The following is a 24,579-nucleotide window of genomic DNA, read 5'->3' as shown; positions in this document are numbered from 1 at the left end:
ACTGTTGGAGCTAGAGACACAAACATATTGTTAGGTATTACTGTTGGAGCTATAAACACAAGCATATTGCTAGGTATTACTGTACTGTTGGAGCTAGAACCACACAGAAGCATATTGTTAGGTATTACTGTACTGTTGGCGTGAGAAACACAGAAGCATTTTGCTCGGTATTACTGTTGGAGCTCGAAATACAGAAGCATATTGCTAGGTATTACTGTACTGTTGGAGCTAGAAATAAAGAAGCATATTGCTAGGTATTACTGAACTGTTGGAGCTAGAAATACAGAAGCATATTTCCCGGTATTACTGTTGGAGCAAGAGACACAGAAGCATATTGCTAGGTAATACTGTTGGAGCTAGAAACACATAAGCATATTGCTAGGTATTACTGTTGGAGCTAGAAACAAAAGCATATTGTTAGGTATTACTGTACTGTTGGACCTGGAAACAGAGAAGCATATTGTTAGGTATTACCGTAATGTTGGAGCGAGAAACACAGAAGCATATTGCTCGGTATTACTGTTGGAGCTCGAAACACAGAAGCATGTTGCTAGGTATTACTGTTGGAGCTAGAAATACAGAAGCATATTGTCAGGTATTACTGTTGGAGCTAGAAACACAAGCATATTGCTAGGTATTACTGTACTGTTGGAGCTAGAAACACAAGCATATTGTTAGGTATTACTGTACTGTTGGAGCTAGAAACACAAGCATATTGTTAGGTATTACTGTACTGTTGGAGCTAGAACCACACAGAAGCATATTGTTAGGTATTACTGTACTGTTGGAGCGATAAACACAGAAGCATATTGCTCGGTATTACTGTTGGAGCTCGAAACACAGAAGCATGTTGCTAGGTATTACTGTTGGAGCTAGAAATACAGAAGCATATTGCTAGGTATTACTGTACCGTTGGAGCTAGAAATAAAGAAGCATATTTCCCGGTATTACTGTTGGAGCAAGAGACACAGAAGCATATTGCTAGGTAATACTGTTGGAGCTAGAAACACAGAAGCATATTGCTAGGTATTACTGTTTGAGCTAGAAACACAGAAGCATATTGCTAGCTATTACTGTACTGTTGGAGCTAGAAACACAAGCATATTGCTAGGTATTACTGTGCTGTTGGAGCTAGAAACACAGAAGCATATTTCTAGGTATTACTGTTGGAGCTATTAACACAAGCATATTGTTAGGTATTACTGTTGGAGCTAGAAACACAAGCATATTGCTAGGTATTACTGTTGGAGCTAGAAACACAGAAGCATATTGTTAGGTATTACTGTTGGAGCTATTAACACAAGCATATTGCTAGGTATTACTGTTGGAGCTTGAAACACAGAAGCATATTGTTAGGTATTACTGTTGGAGCTAGAAACACAAGCATATTGCTAGGTATTACTGTACTGTTGGATCTAGAAACACAAAAGCATATTGTTAGGTTTTACTGTACTGTTGGTGCTAGAAACACAGAAGAATATTGTTAGGTTTTACTGTACTGTTGGAGCGAGAAACACAGAAGCATATTGTTCGGTATTCCTGTGCTGTTGGAGCTAGAAACACAGAAGTATATTAATAGGTATTACTCTTGTAGCTAGAAACACAGAAGCATATTGCTAGGTATTACTGTTGGAGCTAGAAATACAGAAGCATATTGTCAGGTATTACTGTTGGAGCTAGAAACACAAGCATATTGCTAGGTATTACTGTACTGTTGGAGCTAGAAACACAGAAGCATATTGTTAGGTATGACTGTACTGTTGGAGCTAGAACCACACAGAAGCATATTGTTAGGTATTACTGTACTGTTGGAGCGAGAAACACAGAAGCATATTGCTCGGTATTACTGTTGGAGCTCGAAATACAGAAGCATTTTGCTAGGTATTACTGTACTGTTGGAGCTAGAACCACACAGAAGCATATTGTTAGGTATTACTGTACTGTTGGAGCGAGAAACACAGAAGCATATTGCTCGGTATTACTGTTGGAGCTCGAAATACAGAAGCATTTTGCTAGGTATTACTGTACTGTTGGAGCTAGAACCACACAGAAGCATATTGTTAGGTATTACTGTACTGTTGGAGCGAGAAACACAGAAGCATATTGCTCGGTATTACTGTTGGAGCTCGAAATACAGAAGCATATTGCTAGGTATTACTGTACTGTTGGAGCTAGAACTAAAGAAGCATATTGCTCGGTATTACTGTTGGAGCCCGAAATACAGAAGCATATTGCTAGGTATTACTGTACTGTTGGAGCTAGAAATAAAGAAGCATATTGCTAGGTATTACTGAACTGTTGGAGCTAGAAATACAGAAGCATATTTCCCGGTGTTACTTTTGGAGCAAGAGACACAGAAGCATATTGCTAGGTAATACTGTTGGAGCTAGAAACACAGAAGCATATTGCTAGGTATTACTGTTGGAGCTAGAAACACAGAAGCATATTGCTAGGTATTACTGTTGGAGCTAGAAACACAAGCATATTGCTAGGTATTACTGTACTGTTGGAGCTAGAAACACAAGCATATTGCTAGCTATTACTGTACTGTTTGAGCTAGAAACACAGAAGCATACTGCAAGGTATTACTGTTGGAGCTAGAACCACACAGAAGCATATTGTTAGGTATTACTGTTGGAGCTAGAAACACAAAATAATATTGTTAGGTATTACTGTACTGTTGGAGCTGGAAACACAGAAGCATATTGTTAGGTATTACTGTACTGTTGGAGCTAGAACCACACAGAAGCATATTGTTAGGTATTACTGTACTGTTGGAGCGAGAAACACAGAAGTATATTGCTAGGTATTACTGTTGTAGCTAGAAACACAGAAGCATATTGCTTGGTATTACTGTACTGTTGGAGCTCGAAAAACAAGCATATTGCTAGGTATTACTGTACTGTTGGAGCTAGAAACACAAGCATATTGTTAAGTATTACTGTTGGAGCTAGAAACCAAAGCATATTGTTAGGTATTACTGTACTGTTGGAGATCAAAACAAAAGCACATTGCTAGTTATTACTGTACTCTTGGTGCTAGAAACACAGAATCATATTGCTAGGTATTACTGATGGAGCTAGAAACACAAGCATATTGCTAGGTATTACTGTTGGAGCAAGAAACACAAGCATATTGTTAGGTATTACTGTTGGAGCTATTAACACAAGCATATTGTTCGGCATTACTGTAATGTTGGAGCTAGAAACAGAGAAGCATGTTGCTAGGTTTTACTGTTGGAGCTTGAAACACAGAAGCATAATGCAAGGTATTACTGTTGGAGATGGAAACACAAGCATATTGCTAGGTATTACTGTACTGTTGGAGCTAGAAACACAAAAGCATATTGTTAGGTATTACTGTACTGTTGGTGCTAGAAACACAGAAGCATAATGCAAGGTATTACTGTTGGAGATGGAAACACAAGCATATTGCTAGGTATTACTGTACTGTTGGAGCTAGAAACACAGAATCATATTGCTAGGTATTACTGTTGGAGCTAGAAACACAAAAGCATATTGTTAGGTATTACTGTTGGAGCTAGAAACACAAGCATATTGTTAGGTATTACTGTTGGAGCTATTAACACAAGCATATTGTTCGGCATTACTGTAATGTTGGAGCTAGAAACAGAGAAGCATGTTGCTAGGTTTTACTGTTGGAGCTTGAAACACAGAAGCATAATGCAAGGTATTACTGTTGGAGATGGAAACACAAGCATATTGCTAGGTATTACTGTACTGTTGGAGCTAGAAACACAGAAGCATATTGCTAGGTATCACTGTTGGAGCTAGAAACACAAGCATATTGTTAGGTATTACTGTTGGAGCTAGAAACACAAGCATATTGTTAGGTATTACTGTTGGAGCTATTAACACAAGCATATTGTTCGGTATTACTGTACTGTTGGAGCTAGAAACACAGAGGCATAGTGCTAGGTTTTACTGTTGGAGATGGAAACACAAGCATATTGTTAGGTATTACTGTACTGTTGGAGCTAGAAACACAAGCATATTGTTATGTATTACTGTACTGTTGGTGCTAGAAACACAGAAGCATATTGTTAGGTATTACTGTACTGTTTGAGCTAGAAAAACAGGGGCATATTGTTAGGTAATACTGTACTGTTTGAGCTAGAAACACAGAAGTATATTGCTAGGTATTACTGTACTGTTGGAGCTGGAAACACAGAAGCATATTGTTAGGTATTACTGTACTGTTGGAGCTAGAACCACACAGAAGCATATTGTTAGGTATTACTGTACTGTTGGAGCGAGAAACACAGAAGTATATTGCTAGGTATTACTGTTGTAGCTAGAAACACAGAAGCATATTGCTTGGTATTACTGTACTGTTGGAGCTCGAAAAACAAGCATATTGCTAGGTATTACTGTACTGTTGGAGCTAGAAACACAAGCATATTGTTAAGTGTTACTGTTGGAGCTAGAAACCAAAGCATATTGTTAGGTATTACTGTACTGTTGGAGATCAAAACAAAAGCACATTGCTAGTTATTACTGTACTCTTGGTGCTAGAAACACAGAATCATATTGCTAGGTATTACTGATGGAGCTAGAAACACAAGCATATTACTAGGTATTACTGTTGGAGCAAGAAACACAAGCATATTGTTAGGTATTACTGTACTGTTGGAGCTAGAAACACAGAATCATATTGCTAGGTATTACTGTTGGAGATGGAAACACAAGCATATTGCTAGGTATTACTGTACTGTTGGAGCTAGAAACACAGAATCATATTGCTAGGTATTACTGTTGGAGCTAGAAACACAAAAGCATATTGTTAGGTATTACTGTTGGAGCTAGAAACACAAGCATATTGTTAGGTATTACTGTTGGAGCTATTAACACAAGCATATTGTTCGGCATTACTGTAATGTTGGAGCTAGAAACAGAGAAGCATGTTGCTAGGTTTTACTGTTGGAGCTTGAAACACAGAAGCATAATGCAAGGTATTACTGTTGGAGATGGAAACACAAGCATATTGCTAGGTATTACTGTACTGTTGGAGCTAGAAACACAAAAGCATATTGTTAGGTATTACTGTACTGTTGGTGCTAGAAACACAAAAGCATATTGTTAGGTTTTACTGTACTGTTGGAGCGAGAAACACAGAAGCATATTGTTCGGTATTCCTGTACTGTTGGAGCTAGAAACACAGAAGTATATTGCTAGGTATTACTGTTGGAGCTAGAAACACAGAAGTATATTGCTAGGTATTACTGTTGGAGCTCGAAACACAGACGCATGTTGCTAGGTATTACTGTTGGAGCTAGAAATACAGAAGCATATTGCTCGGTATTACTGTACTGTTGGAGCTAGAAACACAAGCATATTGTTAGGTATTACTGTTGGAGCTAGAAACACAAGCATATTGTTAGGTATTACTGTTGGAGCTATTAACACAAGCATATTGTTCGGCATTACTGTAATGTTGGAGCTAGAAACAGAGAAGCATGTTGCTAGGTTTTACTGTTGGAGCTTGAAACACAGAAGCATAATGCAAGGTATTACTGTTGGAGATAGAAACACAAGCATATTGCTAGGTATTACTGTACTGTTGGAGCTAGAAACACAAAAGCATATTGTTAGGTATTACTGTACTGTTGGTGCTAGAAACACAGAAGCATATTGTTAGGTTTTACTGTACTGTTGGAGCGAGAAACACAGAAGCATATTGTTCGGTATTCCTGTTGGAGCTCGAAACACAGAAGTATATTGCTAGGTATTACTGTTGGAGCTAGAAACACAGAAGTATATTGCTAGGTATTACTGTTGGAGCTCGAAACACAGACGCATGTTGCTAGGTATTACTGTTGGAGCTAGAAATACAGAAGCATATTGCTCGGTATTACTGTACTGTTGGAGCTAGAAACACAAGCATATTGTTAGGTATTACTGTACTGTTGGAGCTAGAACCACACAGAAGCATATTGTTAGGTATTACTGTACTGTTGGAGCTAGAAACACAGAAGCATATTGTCAGATATTACTGTTGGAGCTAGAAACACAAGCATTTTGCTAGGTATTACTGTACTGTTGGAGCTGGAAACACAGAAGCATATTGTTAGGTATTACTGCCCTGTTGGAGCGAGAAACACTGAAGCATATTGTTAGGTATTACTGTTGGAGCTCGAAACACAGAAGCATTTTGCTAGGTGTTACTGTACTGTTGGAGCTAGAACCACACAGAAGCATATTGTTAGGTATAACTGTACTGTTGGAGCGAGAAACACAGAAGCATATTGCTCGGTATAACTGTTGGAGCTCAAAACACAGAAGCATGTTGCTAGGTATTACTGTTGGAGCTAGAAATACAGAAGCATATTGCTAGGTATTACTGTAACGTTGGAGCTAGAAATACAGAAGCACATTGCTAGGTATTACTGTACTGTTGGAGCTAGAAATACAGAAGCATATTTCTCGGTATTACTGTTGGAGCAAGAGACACAGAAGCATATTGCTAGGTATTACTGTTGGAGCTAGAAACACCGAAGCATATTGCTAGGTATTACTGTTGGAGCTAGAAACACAGAAGCATATTGCTAGGTATTACTGTTGGAGCTAGAAACACAAGCATATTGCTAGGTATTACTGTGCTGTTGGAGCTAGAAACACAGAAGCATATTGCTAGGTATCACTGTTGGAGCTAGAAACACAAGCATATTGCTAGGTATTACTGTTGGAGCTAGAAACACAAGCATATAGTTAGGTATTACTGTTGGAGCTATTAACACAAGCATATTGTTATGTATTACTGTACTGTTGGAGCTAGAAAAACAAGCATATTGTTAGGTATTACTGTACTGTTGGAGCTAGAACCACACAGAAGCATATTGTTAGATATTACTGTACTGTTGGAGCGAGAAACACAGAAGCATATTGCTCGGTATTACTGTTGGAGCCCGAAATACAGAAGCATATTGCTAGGTATTACTGTTGGAGCTAGAAATAAAGAAGCATATTGCTAGGTATTACTGTAACGTTGGAGCTAGAAATACAGAAGAATATTGTTAGGTACTGCTGTCCTGTTGGAGCTAGAAACACAGAAGCATATTGCAAGGTATAACTGTTGGAGCTAGAAACACAAGCATATTGTTAGGTATTACAGTACTGTTGGAGATAGAAACACAGAAGTATATTAATAGGTATTACTCTTGTAGCTAGAAACACAGAAGCATATTGCTAGGTATTACTGTTGGAGCTAGAAACACAGAAGCATATTGCTAGGTATTACTGTTGGAGCCCGAAATACAGAAGCATATTGCTAGGTATTACTGTTGGAGCTAGAAATAAAGAAGCATATTGTTAGGTATTACTGTACTGTTGGAGCAAGAAACACAGAAGCATATTGCTAGGTAATACTGTTGGAGCTAGAAACACAGAAGCATATTGCTAGGTATTACTGTTGGAGCTAGACACACAGAAGCATATTGCTAGATATTACTGTTGGAGCTAGAAACACAAGCATATTGCAAGGTATTACTGTACTGTTGGAGCTAGAAACACAAGCATATTGCTAGGTATTACTGTGCTGTTGGAGCTAGAAACACAGAAGCATATTGCTAGATATCACTGTTGGAGCTAGAAACACAAGTATATTGCTAGGTATTACTGTTGGAGCTAGAAACACAAGCATATTGTTAGGTATTACTGTTGGAGCTATTAATACAAGCATATTGTTAGGTATTACTGTTGGAGCTAGAAACACAAGCATATTGCTAGGTATTACTGTACTGTTGGAGCTAGAAATACAGAAGAATATTGTTAGGTACTGCTGTCCTGTTGGAGCTAGAAACACAGAAGCATATTGCAAGGTATAACTGTTGGAGCTAGAAACACAAGCATATTGTTAGGTATTACTGTACTGTTGGAGCGAGAAACACAGAAGCATATTGCTCGGTATTACTGTTGGAGCTAGAAACACAAGCATATTCTTTGGTATTACTGTACTGTTGGAGCTATTGACACAAGCATATTGTTACTGTGTGGCCCCTGTGTTTTCCTCTCTTCGCTGGGCCGTTTGTCCTTCTGTTAGCTGGGCGGTGTCTCCCTCTGTTAGCTGGGCTGTGTGGTCCTCTGTTAGCTGGGTTGTGTCTTCCTCTGTTAGCTGGGCTGTGTGGTCCTCTGTAAGCTGGGCTGTCTGGTCCTCTGTAAGCTGGGCTGTCTGGTCCTCTGTTAGCTGGGCTGTGTGGTCCTCTGTTAGCTGGGAGGTGTCTCCCTCTGTTAGCTGAGCTGTGTGGTCTTCTGTAAGCTGGGTTGTGTGTTCCTCTGTTAGCTGGGCTGTGTGTTCCGCTGTTAGCTTGGCTGTGTGGTCCTCTGTTAGCTGGGTTGTGTCTTCCTCTGTTCGCTGGGCTGTGTCTCCCTCTGTTAGCTGGGCTGTGTGTTCCTCTGTTAGCTAGGCTGTGTCTCCCTCTTTTAGCTGGGCTGTGTCTCCCTCTGTTAGCTGGGCTGTGTCTCCTCCTTTTAGCTGGGCTGTGTCTCCCTCTGTTAGCTGGGCTGTGTCTCCTTCTTTTAGCTGGGCTGTGTGGTCCCCTGTTAGCTGGGCTGTGTGGCCCTCTGTTAGCTGGGCCGTGTGTCCCTCTGTTAGCTGGGCCGTGTGGTCCTCTGTTAGCTGGGCTATGTCTCCCTCTGTTAGCTGGGCTGTGTGTTCCTCTGTTAGCTGGGCTGTTTGTTCCTCTGTTAGCTGGGCTGTTTGGTCCTCTGTTAGCTGGGCTATGTCTCCCTCTGTTTGCTGGGTTGTGTGGTCCTCTGTTAGCTGGACTGTGTCTCCCTCTGCTAGCTGGGCTGTGTGTTCCTCACTCTGCTCCTTAAGTTCTCTCACCTCAGTCTGGAGTAAGGCCAGCTCTCTCTTACAGTCGTCTATCTCCCCCTCCAGGTCTTGTTGGGTGGGTGTTGATGTGCTGCTCTGTTTTGTTATTCTGTTCTGTCTGGAGTGTCTGTACTAGCTGTCTGAGCTCCACCATGTCTTTCTCTATATCTTTCTCAACAAGGGAGGAGCAGTGCAGTTGTGGGACCTGGGTGTGTTCAGTGCTGGGAGGGAGACTTACCTCATCTGCAGGGCAGTTTTAAGAGGAGGTATAATCAGACTCCTTCGGGGTGGGGGAGTCATCACCAAGTGAGAGTTGCTCCTGCTGTGCTCTCTCTTTGATTCTATGGAAGTCCAGCCTAAAGGGTTTGAAGCTGCTCCTGCTGTGCTCTCTCTTTGATTCTATGGAAGTCCTGCTGAAAGGTTTTAAAGCTGCTCCTGCTGTGCTCTCTCTTTGATTCTATGGAAGTCCAGCCTAAAGGGTTTGAAGCTGCTCCTGCTGTGCTCTCTCTTTGATTCTATGGAAGTCCAGCCTAAAGGGTTTGAAGCTGCTCCTGCTGTGCTCTCTCTTTGATTCTATGGAAGTCCTGCTGAAAGGTTTTAAAGCTGCTCCTGCTGTGCTCTCTCTTAGATTCTATGGAAGTCCAGCCTAAAGGTTTTGAAGCTGCTCCTGCTGTGCTCTCTCTTTGATTCTATGGAAGTCCTGCTGAAAGGTTTTAAAGCTGCTCCTGCTGTGCTCTCTCTTTGATTCTATGGAAGTCCAGCCTAAAGGGTTTGAAGCTGCTCCTGCTGTGCTCTCTCTTTGATTCTATGGAAGTCCTGCTGAAAGGTTTTAAAGCTGCTCCTGCTGTGCTCTCTCTTTGATTCTATGGAAGTCCAGCCTAAAGGGTTTGAAGCTGCTCCTGCTGTGCTCTCTCTTTGATTCTATAGAAGTCCTGCTGAAAGGGTTTGAAGCTGCCCTGCACCACCACTGTTCTATTGTTGTACAGGTTGACAGAAGGTGTCTCAGTTTCACGGTCCTCGTTTTACACTATTCTGTTGTTCCACCCTCCACCAATAGCCTCTCTCTTAAAAGGGGGATAGTGTGCACGTATAGCTGTGTGCCATGTCCAGGGATGGTCTGTGTGGAAGATTTAAATGGTTTACAATCCCATTTTTGTCGCAGTCAGTAAAAAGTGTCTCTGGATTGTCATTTTTTCTAAACCATGTAAGTCTGTTAAGAACACTATCTCATTTACATTGACCGCCTACCCCAGCCAAACCCTAACCTGGGCAACACGGGTGTTACAATTCTCGTCGCACGGCATGGACCAAAACGCAGCATGGTAAGTGTTCTTAATTTTTATTACTCATAAACACTCAAACAAAATAACGAGGTGCAAAAACAAACCTTTCTGTAAGGCAAATAAACTATACAGAAAACAACTACCCACCAAACACAGGTGGGAATGAGGCTGCCTAAGTATGATTCCCATTCAGAGACAACGATAGACAGCTGCCTCTGATTGGGAACCACACTCGGCCAAAAACAAAGAAATAGAAAACATAGATATAAAGAAACTAGAATTCCTACCATATTCACACCCTAGCCTAACCAAAATAGAGAATAAAAGCCTCTCTATGGCCAGGGAGTGACAATGGTGCCAATTGTGCACCGCCCTATGGAACTCCCAATCACTGCCGGTTGTGATACAGCCTGGAATCGAGCCAGGGTCTGTAGTGACACCTCTAGCACTGAGATGCAGTGCCTTAGACCCCTGCGCCACTCTGGAGCCCTTGGGAGTCCATGAGGAGCTCTTTATACTCATTCCATGCCTTGTCATTTTTAATATCAAAGGGGTACTGTACTGTGGTGACCTCTGCACAGGAGAATGCCATGGAGCAGAGGGCCAAAGATGCCTCTGCATTTTCATAGGTGAGGTACTCTGCTGCCATTGTTAGGCTCAGGGGCTACACACCTCCCACTCTACACCTCAGTGCAAATTAATGTTGCTGCCGCGTCTGTTCTTTCCTAGCTTGGTAGCCTTTAAACTTAGCAGTCAGTCTTTATAAAGTTAAATAGCTATAGATTATTGTAACGTTATTTCCTTCTAGGCTTTAGAAGTAGCTTCATACTGAACATTACATTCTCAGTTCCCGGTTGGATGATATTTTCAGGATCTGTTCTGCTTCATTTGCTGGTTTCTGGTTTTTCAGACAGTTTGCTGGCTAGTCCTTGACAGTAAGCATCCGTGGTCGTAAGAATCCCAAGTAATTTTGTCCAAAAATCAGATTTGGAATTTTGATTTGGAGTGAAGGTTATGTTGTAGAGGGTAGTATTGTGTATATGTCCTGGTGACATAGTGAAGGTTATGTTGTGGAGGATAGTATTGTGTATATGTCCTGGTGACATAGTGAAGGTTATGTTGTAGAGGGTAGTATCCTGTATATGTCCTGGTGACATAGTGTTGTAGAGGGTAGTATCCTGTATATGTCCTGGTGACACAGTGTTGTAGAGGGTAGTATCCTGTATATGTCCTGGTGACATAGTGTTGTAGAGGGTAGTATCCTGTATATGTCCTGGTGACATAGTGTTGTAGAGGGTAGTATCCTGTATATGTCCTGGTGACATAGTGTTGTAGAGGGTAGTATCCTGTATATGTCCTGGTGACATAGTGTTGTAGAGGGTAGTATCCTGTATATGTCCTGGTGACATAGTGTTGTAGAGGGTCGTATCATGTATATGTCCTGGTGACATAGTGAAGGTTATTTTGTGGAGGGTAGTATTGTGTATGTGTCCTGGTGACATAGTGTTGTAGAGGGTAGTATCCTGTATATGTCCTGGTGACATAGTGAAGGTTATGTTGTAGAGGATAGTATTGTGTATATGTCCTGGTGACATAGTGAAGGTTATGTTGTTGAGGGTAGTATCCTGTATTTGTCCTGGTGACATAGTGAAGGTTATGTTGTTGAGGGTAGTATCCTCTATATGTCCTGGTGACATAGTGAAGGTTATGTTGTTGAGGGTAGTATCCTGTATATGTCCTGGTGACATAGTGAAGGTTATGTTGTTGAGTGTAGTATCTTGTATATGTCCTGGTGACATAGTGTTGTAGAGGATAATATTGTGTATATGTCCTGGTGACATAGTGTTGTAGAGGATAATATTGTGTATATGTCCTGGTGACATAGTGTTGTAGAGGATAATATTGTGTATATGTCCTGGTGACATAGTGTTGTAGAGGATAATATTGTGTATTTGTCTTGGTGACATAGTGAAGGTTATGTTGTGGAGGGTAGTATCCTCTATATGTCCTTGTAAAATAAAAAAAGCATGTTTATCCAACTCTAAATCTATCTTTTTGGAGACAAACGCTGAAAGATTTAGGAGTTCATCTGCTCATGACCTGCTCTTTCTCTCTCTCCGCCCTTCAATCTTATATTGCGCAAGTGAACAGCAAACCTGGTTTCAAAAAACAAATAAAGCACCTCACAACACAATGCCTCTCCCTATGTGACCTACTTGTGTGTATGTACTGACATGTATGTGTAACTGATAGATGCAACATCTTTTGTCAGTAATGTCATTTTCATTATGTGTAGTACTCAAGTTTGAAAAGCTGGGGCAGCAGGGTAGCCTAGTGGTTAGAGCATTGGACTAGTAACCGAGAGGTTGCAAGTTCAAATCCCCGAGCTGACAAGGTACAAATCTGTCGTTCTGCCCCTGAACAGGCAGTTAACCCACTGTTCCCAGGCCGTCATTGAAAATAAGAATTTGTTCTTAACTGACTTGCCTGGTAAAATAAAGGTTAAAAAAAAAGCTGTTGCCATTGACCAACTAATGGGGATGGAAAACCTCTCACTCCTCTCTCTCACTCTGTTCCTCTCTCTCTCTCTCTCATGCTAGTCCTCTGCGGTCTCTGCTGCTCTTAACATAAATTAATCTGTGTTTGATCTTTACTTCTCTCTGTCTGTTCACCTAACCCTGTTCACTTCTAATCATTCATCTGAAGCACCATCACATGTGCCTGTAAGGTGCTTCAGATGTTTTCCAAGGCTTTGGGATATTTCCACCTTTTCTTCCTGCTTGGTCTAATACACTATTTAAAATCTGGCATATTGGTGATTCTGGGGTGTTGTGTACGGTTGTGAACTGTGCTTCCATGTTGATAAGCCGACCTCCTTCATACAAACCATATTTGATGTTTGGCGATGCTGGAACACCGGCCAGAATTCAATCATAGGCAAGCACACGTCATTTTACTTTTGAAGGTAATTTATTCTGGAACCAAGATCTGCAGTGTTCACGGTGAATTCGATCTCCGAGAACATAGGGTACATTGCATATGAAAGGTGCATCAAGGCAGTGGGTCTTTGATTGAATCCTGGCCATCCTCTTGATGTTCATAACATCAGCGTTTGTGGTAGCAACAGAAAAGCACATATTGGGATTCGTTAGCAATAACTTAGTGCATTACTAAACTCAAAGCATGCATTACTACAAAAATGCACTCTTCACAGTGATAATGTTGATTTCAACAAAAATAATCCTAGAAGAAATAGTCAAAATCCGCTTTGTCAGTTCACGAGTAGTGATGTGAAGCCAGGTGTGATGTAATGACTGATATGGGATGATGGCTTAATGTCTGTCTGTCTGTCTGTCTGTCTGTCTGTCTGTCTGTCCTCCCCAGGAGATAAATCCTCATCATTCCTGGATCGACACTCATCGTGCTGAGCAGCTGCTCTTCTACCAGGCCAACTGTCAGTCAAGGTGAGACCTCATTTACAGAGGGCTGTGTGTACAGTGGTTGGATGGTGGATGCTGAGGTCACATGGTAACATCGTAGACTTAGAAAGACGTCACATCATTGTATCTGTACCATTATGGCGTATGTGAGAGCATGGCAGCGCCATTGAGGCAAACACACTGAAAGGGTGCATATTGCCACCTGGAGGGTGTTGTTTGAACAGGTTTAAAGCCAAGGTTGGTGATTTAATACCCCCGGAGTTATGAAATATTTCCTCACCAGTATAATTCATTGGCTGATCCCTCCCGAAGACCTGGAAGGAATCATGTGGTCCTTCCCATAAGATATTCCACTCCATTGACCACTTCAAAATGGGAATCTATGAATTAATGAGTTAATGTGATGTTATTAAAAAAAGTTCTGTCTGTCTGTTTGTGTCACAGTCCAGAGATGAGTCCACTCAACGTGCCTCAGATTAGAATTGAGATGGACCCTGATGACAACGGCTACCGCTGGAAGAGCCGAGGGTCTGAGACCTCTCTGTAGCCCCTACTTCTCAACAGCCCCAAGACCCTCGTCCATAACCCAAGACCCTCGTCCACGCCCTAAGACCCTAGTCCACGCCTCAAAACCCTCCTCGATGCCCTAGGACCCTACTCCATGACCCAAGACCCTCGTCCATGCCCCGCGACACTCCACCATGCCCCGAGACCCTCCTCCATTCACCAAGACCCTCCTCCATGCCCCAAGCCCCTCCTCCATGGCCCAAGACCCTCCTCCATGCCCCGATACCCTCCTCCATGCCCCGAGACCCTTCTCCATGCTCCTCCATGCCCCGAGACCCACCTCCATGCACCGAGACCCTCCTCCATGCACCAAGATCCTCCTCCATGCCCCAAGACACTCCTCCATGCACCAAGATCCTCCTCCATGGCCCCAGATTCTCCTCCATGCCCCGAGACCCTCCTCCATGCCGCGAGGACCTCCTCCATGCCCCGAGGACCTCCTCCATGCTCCTCCATGCCCCGGGACCCTACTCCATGCACCAAGACTATCCTCCATGCAACAAGACCCTCCTCCATGCCCTGGGACCCTCCTCCATCCACCAAGACCCTCCTCCATGCCCCAAGACCCTCCTCCATGCCCCGGGACCCTCCTCCATGCAACAAGACCCTCCTCCATGCCCCGGGACCCTCCTCCATGCCCCAAGACCCTCCTCCATGCCCTGGGACCCTCCTCCATGCCCTGGGACCCTCCTCCATGCCCCAAGACCCTCCTCCATGCCCTAAGACCCTCCTCCGTTCCCTGGGACCATCCTCCATGCCCCAAGACCCTCCTCCAATCTCTGAGACTATCCTCCATGCCCCAAGACCCTCCTCCATGCCCCAAGACCCTCCTCCATGCCCCAAGACCCTACTCCATGCTCCAAGACTATCTTCCATGCCCCAAGACCCTCCTCCATAACCCGAGACACTCCTACATGCCCCAAGACCCTCTTCCATACCCCAAGACCCTCCTCCATGCCCCGGGACCCTCCTCCATGCACCAAGACCCTCCTCCATGCCGCAAGACCCTCCTCCATGCCCTGGGACCCTCATCCATGCCCCAAGACCCTCCTCCATGCCCCAAGATCCTCCTCCGTTCCCTGGGACCATCCTCCATGCCCCAAGACCCTCCTCCAATCTCTGAGACCCTCCTCCATGCCCCAAGACCCTCCTCCATGCCCCAAGACCCTCCTCCATGCCCCAAGACCCTCCTCCATGCTCCAAGACTATCTTCCATGCCCCAAGACCCTCCTCAATGCACCAAGACGCTCCTCCATGCCCCAAGACCCTCCTCCATAACCCGAGACACTCCTACATGCCCCAAGACCCTCTTCCATACCCCAAGACCCTCCTCCATGCCCCAAGACACTCCTCCATGCCCAGAGACCCTCCTCCATGCCCCGGGGCCCTACTCCATGCACCAAGACTATCCTCCATGCACCAATTCCCTCCTCCATGCCCTGGGACCCTCCTCCATGCCCTGGGACCCTCCTCCATGCCCCAAGCCCCTCCTCCATGCCCCAAGCCCCTCCTCCATGGCCCAATTCCCTCCTCCATGCCCCGATACCCTCCTCCATGCCCCGAGACCCTTCTCCATGCTCCTCCATGCCCCGAGACCCTCCTCCATGCACCGAGAACTTCCTCCATGGCCCGAGACCCACCTCCATGCACCGAGACCCTCCTCCATGCACCAAGATCCTCCTCCATGCCCCGAGACCCTCCTCCATGCCGCGAGGACCTCCTCCATGCCCCGAGGACCTCCTCCATGCTCCTCCATGCCCCGGGACCCTACTCCATGCACCAAGACTATCCTCCATGCACCAAGACCCTCCTCCATGCCCCGGGACCCTCCTCCATGCCCCAAGACCCTCCTCCATGCCCTGGGACCCTCCTCCATGCCCCATGACCCTCCTCCATAACCCAAGACAATCTTCCATTCCCTGGGACTCTCCAACATGTTCCAAGACCCTCCTCCATGCCCTGGGACCCTCCTCCATCCACCAAGACCCTCCTCCATGCCCCAAGACCCTCCTCCATGCCCCGGGACCCTCCTCCATGCACCAAGACCCTCCTCCATGCCGCAAGACCCTCCTCCATGCCCTGGGACCCTCATCCATGCCCCAAGACCCTCCTCCATGCCCTAAGACCCTCCTCCGTTCCCTGGGACCATCCTCCATGCCCCAAGACCCTCCTCCAATCTCTGAGACTATCCTCCATGCCCCAAGACCCTCCTCCATGCCCCAAGACCCTCCTCCATGCCCCAAGACCCTCCTCCATGCTCCAAGACTATCTTCCATGCCCCAAGACCCTCCTCCATAACCCGAGACACTCCTACATGCCCCAAGACCCTCCTCCATGCCCAGAGACCCTCCTCCATGTCCCGAGACCCTCCTCCATGTCCCGAGACCCTACTCCATGCACCCAGACTATCCTCCATGCACCGAGAACCTCCTCCATGCCCTAGAAACCTCCTCCATGCCCCAAGACCCTCCTCCATGCCCTGGGACCCTCCTCCATGTCGCAAGACCCTCCTCCATGCCCTGGGACGCTCATCCATGCCCTTAGACTATCCTCCATGCCCCAAGACCCTCCTCCATGCCCCAAGACCCTCCTCCATGCTCCAAGACTATCTTCCATGCCCCAAGACCCTCCTCCATAACCCGAGACACTCCTACATGCCCCAAGACCCTCTTCCATACCCCAAGACCCTCCTCCATGCCCCGGGACCCTCCTCCATGCACCAAGACCCTCCTCCATGCCGCAAGACCCTCCTCCATGCCCTGGGACCCTCATCCATGCCCCAAGACCCTCCTCTATGCCCCAAGACCCTCCTCCGTTCCCTGGGACCATCCTCCATGCCCCAAGACCCTCCTCCAATCTCTGAGACCCTCCTCCATGCCCCAAGACCCTCCTCCATGCCCCAAGACCCTCCTCCATGCTCCAAGACAATCTTCCATGCCCCAAGACCCTCCTCAATGCACCAAGACGCTCCTCCATGCCCCAAGACCCTCCTCCATAACCCGAGACACTCCTACATGCCCCAAGACCCTCTTCCATACCCCAAGACCCTCCTCCATGCCCCAAGACACTCCTCCATGCCCAGAGACCCTCCTCCATGTCCCGAGACCCTCCTCCATGCACCAAGACCCTCCTCCATACCCCAAGACCCTCCTCCATGCCCCAAGACACTCCTCCATGCCCAGAGACCCTCCTCCATGCCCCGGGGCCCTACTCCATGCACCAAGACTATCCTCCATGCACCAATTCCCTCCTCCATGCCCTGGGACCCTCCTCCATGCCCTGGGACCCTCCTCCATGCCCCGAGACCCTCCTCCATTCACCAAGACCCTCCTCCATGCCCCAAGCCCCTCCTCCATGCCCAAAGCCCCTCCTCCATGGCCCAATTCCCTCCTCCATGCCCCGATACCCTCCTCCATGCCCCGAGACCCTTCTCCATGCTCCTCCATGCCCCGAGACCCTCCTCCATGCACCGAGAACTTCCTCCATGGCCCGAGACCCACCTCCATGCACCGAGACCCTCCTCCATGCACCAAGATCCTCCTCCATGGCCCCAGATTCTCCTCCATGCCCCGAGACCCTCCTCCATGCCCCAAGACCCTCCTCCATGCCCCAAGACCCTCCTCCATGCTCCAAGACTATCTTCCATGCCCCAAGACCCTCCTCCATAACCCGAGACACTCCTACATGCCCCAAGACCCTCCTCCATGCCCAGAGACCCTCCTCCATGTCCCGAGACCCTCCTCCATGCACCAAGACTATCCTCCATGCACCGAGAACCTCCTCCATGCCCTAGAAACCTCCTCCATGCCCCAAGACCCTCCTCCATGCCCTGGGACCCTCCTCCATGTCGCAAGACCCTCCTCCATGCCCTGGGACGCTCATCCATGCCCTTAGACTATCCTCCATGCCCCAAGACCCTCCTCCATGCCCCAAGACCCTCCTCCATGCTCCAAGACTATTTTCCATGCCCCAAGACCCTCCTCCATAACCCGAGACACTCCTACATGCCCCAAGACCCTCTTCCATACCCCAAGACCCTCCTCCATGCCCCGGGACCCTCCTCCATGCACCAAGACCCTCCTCCATGCCGCAAGACCCTCCTCCATGCCGTGGGACACTCATCCATGCCCCAAGACCCTCCTCCATGCCCCAAGACCCTCCTCCGTTCCCTGGGACCATCCTCCATGCCCCAAGACCCTCCTCCAATCTCTGAGACCCTCCTCCATGCCCCAAGACCCTCCTCCATGCCCCAAGACCCTCCTCCATGCCCCAAGACCCTCCTCCATGCTCCAAGACAATCTTCCATGCCCCAAGACACTCCTCAATGCACCAAGACGCTCCTCCATGCCCCAAGACCCTCCTCCATAACCCGAGACACTCCTACATGCCCCAAGACCCTCTTCCATACCCCAAGACCCTCCTCCATGCCCCAAGACACTCCTCCATGCCCAGAGACCCTCCTCCATGTCCCGAGACCCTCCTCCATGCACCAAGACCCTCCTCCATACCCCAAGAACCTCCTCCATGCCCCAAGACACTCCTCCATGCCCAGAGACCCTCCTCCATGCCCCGGGGCCCTACTCCATGCACCAAGACTATCCTCCATGCACCAATTCCCTCCTCCATGCCCTGGGACCCTCCTCCATGCCCTGGGACCCTCCTCCATGCCCCGAGACCCTCCTCCATTCACCAAGACCCTCCTCCATGGCCCAAGCCCCTCCTCCATGCCCCAAGCCCCTCTTCCATGGCCCAATTCCCTCCTCCATGCCCCGATACCCTCCTCCATGCCCCGAGACCCTTCTCCATGCTCCTCCATGCCCCGAGACCCTCCTCCATGCACCGAGAACTTCCTCCATGGCCCGAGACCCACCTCCATGCACCGAGACCCTCCTCCATGCACCAAGATCCTCCTCCATGCCCCAAGACACTCCTCCATGCACCAAGATCCTCCTCCATGGCCCCAGATTCTCCTCCATGCCCCGAGACCCTCCTCCATGCCTCGAGGACCTCCTCCATGCCCCGAGGACCTCCTCCATGCTCCTCCATGCCCCGGGACCCTACTCCATGCACCAAGACTATCATCCATGCACCAAGACCCTCCTCCATGCCCCGGGACCCTCCTCCATGCCCCAAGACCCTCCTCCATGCCCTGGGACCCTCCTCCATGCCCTGGGACCCTCCTCCATGCCCCAAGACCCTCCTACATGCCCTGGGAACCTCCTCCATGCCCCAAGACCCTCCTCCATAACCCAAGACACTCTTCCATTCCCTGGGACTCTCAAACATGTCCCAAGACCCTCCTCCATGCCCTGGGACCCTCCTCCATCCACCAAGACCCTCCTCCATGCCCCAAGGCCGTCCTCCATGCCCCGGGACCCTCCTCCATGCACCAAGACCCTCCTCCATGCCGCAAGACCCTCCTCCATGCCCTGGGACCCTCATCCATGCCCCAAGACCCTCCTCCATGCCCTAAGACCCTCCTCCGTTCCCTGGGACCATCCTCCATGCCCCAAGACCCTCCTCCAATCTCTGAGACTATCCTCCATGCCCCAAGACCCTCCTCCATGCCCCAAGACCCTCCTCCATGCCCCAAGACCCTCCTCCATGCCCCAAGACTATCTTCCATGCCCCAAGACCCTCCTCCATAACCCGAGACACTCCTACATGCCCCAAGACCCTCCTCCATGCCCAGAGACCCTCCTTCATGTCCCGAGACCCTACTCCATGCACCAAGACTATCCTCCATGCACCGAGAACCTCCTCCATGCCCTAGAAACCTCCTCCATGCCCCAAGACCCTACTCCATGCCCTGGGACCCTCCTCCATGTCGCAAGACCCTCCTCCATGCCCTGGGACGCTCATCCATGCCCTTAGACTATCCTCCATGCCCCAAGACCCTCCTCCATGCCCCAAGACCCTCCTCCATGCTCCGAGACTATCCTCCATGTCACAAGACCCTCCTCCATGCACCAAGACGCTCCTCCATGCCCCAAGACCCTCCTCCATGCCCCAAGACCCTCCTCCATAACCCGAAACCCTCCTACATGCCCCAAGACCCTCCTCCATGCCCCAAGATCCTCCTCCATGCCCCAAGACACTCCTCCATGCCCAGAGACCCTCCTCCATGCCCCGGGGCCCTACTCCATGCACCAAGACTATCCTCCATGCACCAATTCCCTCCTCCATGCCCTGGGACCCTCCTCCATGTCCCAAGACCCTCCTCCATGCCCTGGGACCCTCCTCCATGCCCTGGGACCCTCCTACATGCCCTGGGACCCTCCTCCATGCCCCAAGACCCTCCTCCATGCCCCGCGACCCTACTCCATGCACCAAGACTATCCTCCATGCACCAAGACCCTCCTCCATGCCCTGGGACCCTCCTCCATGCCCCAAGCCCCTCCTCCATGCCCCAAGCCCCTCCTCCATGGCCCAATTCCCTCCTCCATTCCCCGATACCCTCCTCCATGCCCCGAGACCCTTCTCCATGCTCCTCCATGCCCCGAGACCCTCCTCCATGCACCGAGAACTTCCTCCATGGCCCGAGACCCACCTCCATGCACCGAGACCCTCCTCCATGCACCAAGATCCTCCTCCATGCCCCAAGACACTCCTCCATGCACCAAGATCCTCCTCCATGGCCCCAGATTCTCCTCCATGCGCCGAGACCCTCCTCCATGCCTCGAGGACCTCCTCCATGCCCCGAGGACCTCCTCCATGCTCCTCCATGCCCCGGGACCCTACTCCATGCACCAAGACTATCATCCATGCACCAAGACCCTCCTCCATGCCCCGGGACCCTCCTCCATGCCCCAAGACCCTCCTCCATGCCCTGGGACCCTCCTCCATGCCCTGGGACCCTCCTCCATGCCCCAAGACCCTCCTACATGCCCTGGGAACCTCCTCCATGCCCCAAGACCCTCCTCCATAACCCAAGACACTCTTCCATTCCCTGGGACTCTCCAACATGTCCCAAGACCCTCCTCCATGCCCTGGGACCCTCCTCCATCCACCAAGACCCTCCTCCATGCCCCAAGGCCGTCCTCCATGCCCCGGGACCCTCCTCCATGCACCAAGACCCTCCTCCATGCCGCAAGACCCTCCTCCATGCCCTGGGACCCTCATCCATGCCCCAAGACCCTCCTCCATGCCCTAAGACCCTCCTCCGTTCCCTGGGACCATCCTCCATGCCCCAAGACCCTCCTCCAATCTCTGAGACTATCCTCCATGCCCCAAGACCCTCCTCCATGCCCCAAGACCCTCCTCCATGCCCCAAGACCCTCCTCCATGCCCCAAGACTATCTTCCATGCCCCAAGACCCTCCTCCATAACCCGAGACACTCCTACATGCCCCAAGACCCTCCTCCATGCCCAGAGACCCTCCTTCATGTCCCGAGACCCTACTCCATGCACCAAGACTATCCTCCATGCACCGAGAACCTCCTCCATGCCCTAGAAACCTCCTCCATGCCCCAAGACCCTACTCCATGCCCTGGGACCCTCCTCCATGTCGCAAGACCCTCCTCCATGCCCTGGGACGCTCATCCATGCCCTTAGACTATCCTCCATGCCCCAAGACCCTCCTCCATGCCCCAAGACCCTCCTCCATGCTCCGAGACTATCCTCCATGTCACAAGACCCTCCTCCATGCACCAAGACGCTCCTCCATGCCCCAAGACCCTCCTCCATGCCCCAAGACCCTCCTCCATAACCCGAGACCCTCCTACATGCCCCAAGACCCTCCTCCATGCCCCAAGATCCTCCTCCATGCCCCAAGACACTCCTCCATGCCCAGAGACCCTCCTCCATGCCCCGGGGCCCTACTCCATGCACCAAGACTATCCTCCATGCACCAATTCCCTCCTCCATGCCCTGGGACCCTCCTCCATGTCCCAAGACCCTCCTCCATGCCCTGGGACCCTCCTCCATGCCCTGGGACCCTCCTCCATGCCCTGGGACCCTCCTCCATGCCCCAAGACCCTCCTCCATGCCCCGCGACCCTACTCCATGCACCAAGACTATCCTCCATGCACCAAGACCCTCCTCCATGCCCTGGGACCCTCCTCCATGCCCCGAGACCCTCCTCCATGCCCCGAGACTATCTTCCATGCACCAAGACCCTCCTCCATGCCCTGGGACGCTCCCCCATGCCCCAAGACTATCCTCCATGCCCCAAGACCCTCCTCCATGCCCTGGGACTGTCCTCCATGCCCCAAGACCCTCCTCCATGCCCCGAGACTATCCTCCATGCCCCAAGACCCTCCTCCATGGACCAAGACCCTCCTCCATGCCCCAAGACCCTCCTCCATGCCCCGAGACCCTCCTCCATGCCCCAAGACCCTCCTCCATGCCCCAAGACCCTCCTCACACAAACACTCAACACCAACAATACTCACACTTGAAATGTTTTAAACAATTATTATTTGCTTTATGTTTTCCAAAAGCCAATAATGAAAACTAGTGATTATCTGAAACTTGACATGGTGAATCGAGGAGTTGAGGCTCCCAGGGATCAACCAATAGGAAGAGGACAACATGGTTTCATCGCTAAATCCTAACCAATAGGAAGAGGAGAACATTGTTTCATCACTAGGTCTTTCAGTTTTCACAGCTACTACTTCTGTCTTCCTTATTCTGAAGTGTCTGACACATCTAACCCCTTTCTGCTGTTCTATGGTTCTACCGTTCTTATACTGTTCTATGGTTCTTTGGTTCTACTGTTCTATGGTCCTACTGGTCTACGTCTCTATGGTTCTGCTGTTCGAAGGTTCTATGGTTCTGCTGTTCTACTGTTCTTCTGTTCTACGTTTCTGTTGTTCTATGTTTCTGCTGTTCTTCGTAATTCATCCACAGTTGTGTTCTTATTATTAGAGAAGCATGTAGAACCCATTCTGCTCTTTTTTTATAGATAGTTCTTCGTCTCAATTATTAGAAGTGGAAAAGGAATTGCGGAAAAGAATAGCTTGATTGATTTTGTAGCTCTACCTCTTATTTTAGCTGCCAGACGGTGTGAGTTCATTTCTCTAGATGGACACAGCATGGAATATAGTTAATATGTCTTCTGTTCTTTTACATCTTGTAAAATATATTCAAGAGATTAAATATAATATAACATCAGAGAAATACATGTGACATAGAAATATAATATAATTATTGCAATATAAGTTAATTCACTTTTAAACAATGTTTGGCATTTTGTTTGTCTAGATGCAGATTTTATATCACTTTTTCCCACTGGAGTTGTGATTGCAACACTTTACTGTTAACTGTAATGACACACGGATACTGCAGCACTCAGCGAGACTTCATTTCAACGTCCTATTTCATTGGTCAGACTTAAGGCTGCTCTGCAACATGTCAGATCCAACCAAACTGAAGCTTTTCTTCCTCTATTTTGAACAATTATTATTTTGTACTTGTGTTAAATATCCACCATAATGTATGTTTGATAAGGGGAAGAGGTTTCAGACTCCAGTCTTCCCAATGTAACCTGCATGTCAGACTAATAACTGGTCTACTCCAGACTCCAGTCTTCCCAATGTAACCTGCATGTCAGACTAAGACCTCCATCCCAAAGTCTGAAGGTCATACCATGACCAATGACCAATGTCATCTGTGCACAGCTTGCAGATGTCCTTCTGACCACAGAACATTGACCTCCATTTTCTTTCAATTTCCTGAGAGTTCTACATGTGGAATTGTCAGAGTTAGTGGATACCCAGCATGTGATCAATTGTTCATGGCTGACGTTTGTTATGGTGTGTCCTGTCCTTTACAGAGAGAGTTTGGACAGCAGTTCAGCTGACATAGTGATAGGAACCAACTTTTCCACGATTCATGTATAAAGTGTATATTTAAGTGATGATGCCTGAAAAGTCGATGTTTGGATGGGTGTTGTTAACGTGCCAATATATCCTCCAAACACCGGCTTCGAGGCCATTATCACTTTTATATAACAGGTTACCAACACATTCATATAATGATTGACATTTTAATTAAAAACTTTATTTTGATGAATTTATTTATACCTTCATCCTTCCATGAGATAAAGTCCAGACGCAAATCTAAGGTTGCTACCCAAGCCGTCTGGTCGTTCGTTCTTTCGGTTCGGTTGCCAGAGACGCGACCCAGTCGTTGAGTCTTTATGTTCTGTATGTTTTTGTTCTAAATGTTCCACTGCCATACTGGCTGGAAACGTTCTTATCCCTTGCTTGCTAGCTAACCAAATACAGCTAACTCACAGTTATGTCAAACAGTACAGCCAGAATAACATCAAAGTAGCTGCAATTACGTTTGTTTAAGCTATTTTTAGTGACATATATTTGGATACATCCATTGCAATGAGCTAATGGTGAGCTATTTCGCCTGGAATAGAAAATGTGCTCTCTCGTCAAGACACTGTTGTTCAGAGGAGCTGCAAAGACTGCAAACTAGCTGCTTTTCGTTTCGTTTTACCTGTT

At 48.1% G+C, this 24,579-nt stretch overlaps 4 protein-coding genes across 8 annotated transcripts in view; all 4 read left to right on the top strand.

Annotated features, from left to right (window-relative positions):
• Positions 1–14,109, top strand: part of slc4a4a (solute carrier family 4 member 4a) — a 423,147-nt gene extending 409,038 nt beyond the window's left edge. For 3 of the 5 annotated variants that reach the window (XM_064927513.1, XM_064927597.1, XM_064927439.1), the window contains 2 exons: positions 13,500–13,579; positions 14,000–14,083. In XM_064927513.1, coding sequence (XP_064783585.1) covers positions 13,500–13,543 — 44 coding nt within the window. In that variant the 3' untranslated portion in view covers positions 13,544–13,579; positions 14,000–14,083. Of the gene's footprint in view, positions 1–13,499; positions 13,580–13,999 lie in introns of all 5 variants that reach the window. The other 2 variants (XM_064927355.1, XM_064927285.1) reach the window with 1 other exon arrangement.
• Positions 14,110–14,256: 147 nt separating this feature from the next.
• Positions 14,257–16,020, top strand: LOC135505298 (uncharacterized). The gene has a single exon (XM_064924562.1). The coding sequence runs from the start codon at positions 14,257–14,259 to the stop codon at positions 16,018–16,020; it is 1,764 nt and encodes a 587-aa protein (XP_064780634.1).
• Positions 16,021–18,126: 2,106 nt separating this feature from the next.
• LOC135505237 (uncharacterized) lies at positions 18,127–19,770 on the top strand. Its single transcript, XM_064924460.1, has one exon. It carries the CDS (start codon positions 18,127–18,129, stop codon positions 19,768–19,770), a length of 1,644 nt encoding a protein of 547 aa, XP_064780532.1.
• Positions 19,771–21,546: 1,776 nt separating this feature from the next.
• On the top strand, positions 21,547–22,521 carry LOC135505165 (uncharacterized). Its single transcript, XM_064924341.1, has one exon. The coding sequence runs from the start codon at positions 21,547–21,549 to the stop codon at positions 22,519–22,521; it is 975 nt and encodes a 324-aa protein (XP_064780413.1).
• The last annotated feature ends 2,058 nt before the right edge of the window (positions 22,522–24,579 follow it).

Source organism: Oncorhynchus masou, chromosome 1, assembly GCF_036934945.1.
Source record: "Oncorhynchus masou masou isolate Uvic2021 chromosome 1, UVic_Omas_1.1, whole genome shotgun sequence".
In the NCBI taxonomy this organism is placed as follows: domain Eukaryota; kingdom Metazoa; phylum Chordata; class Actinopteri; order Salmoniformes; family Salmonidae; genus Oncorhynchus; species Oncorhynchus masou.
The sequence above is the reverse complement of the archived record's forward strand: the minus strand, read 5'-3'. Positions and strand labels throughout refer to the sequence as shown.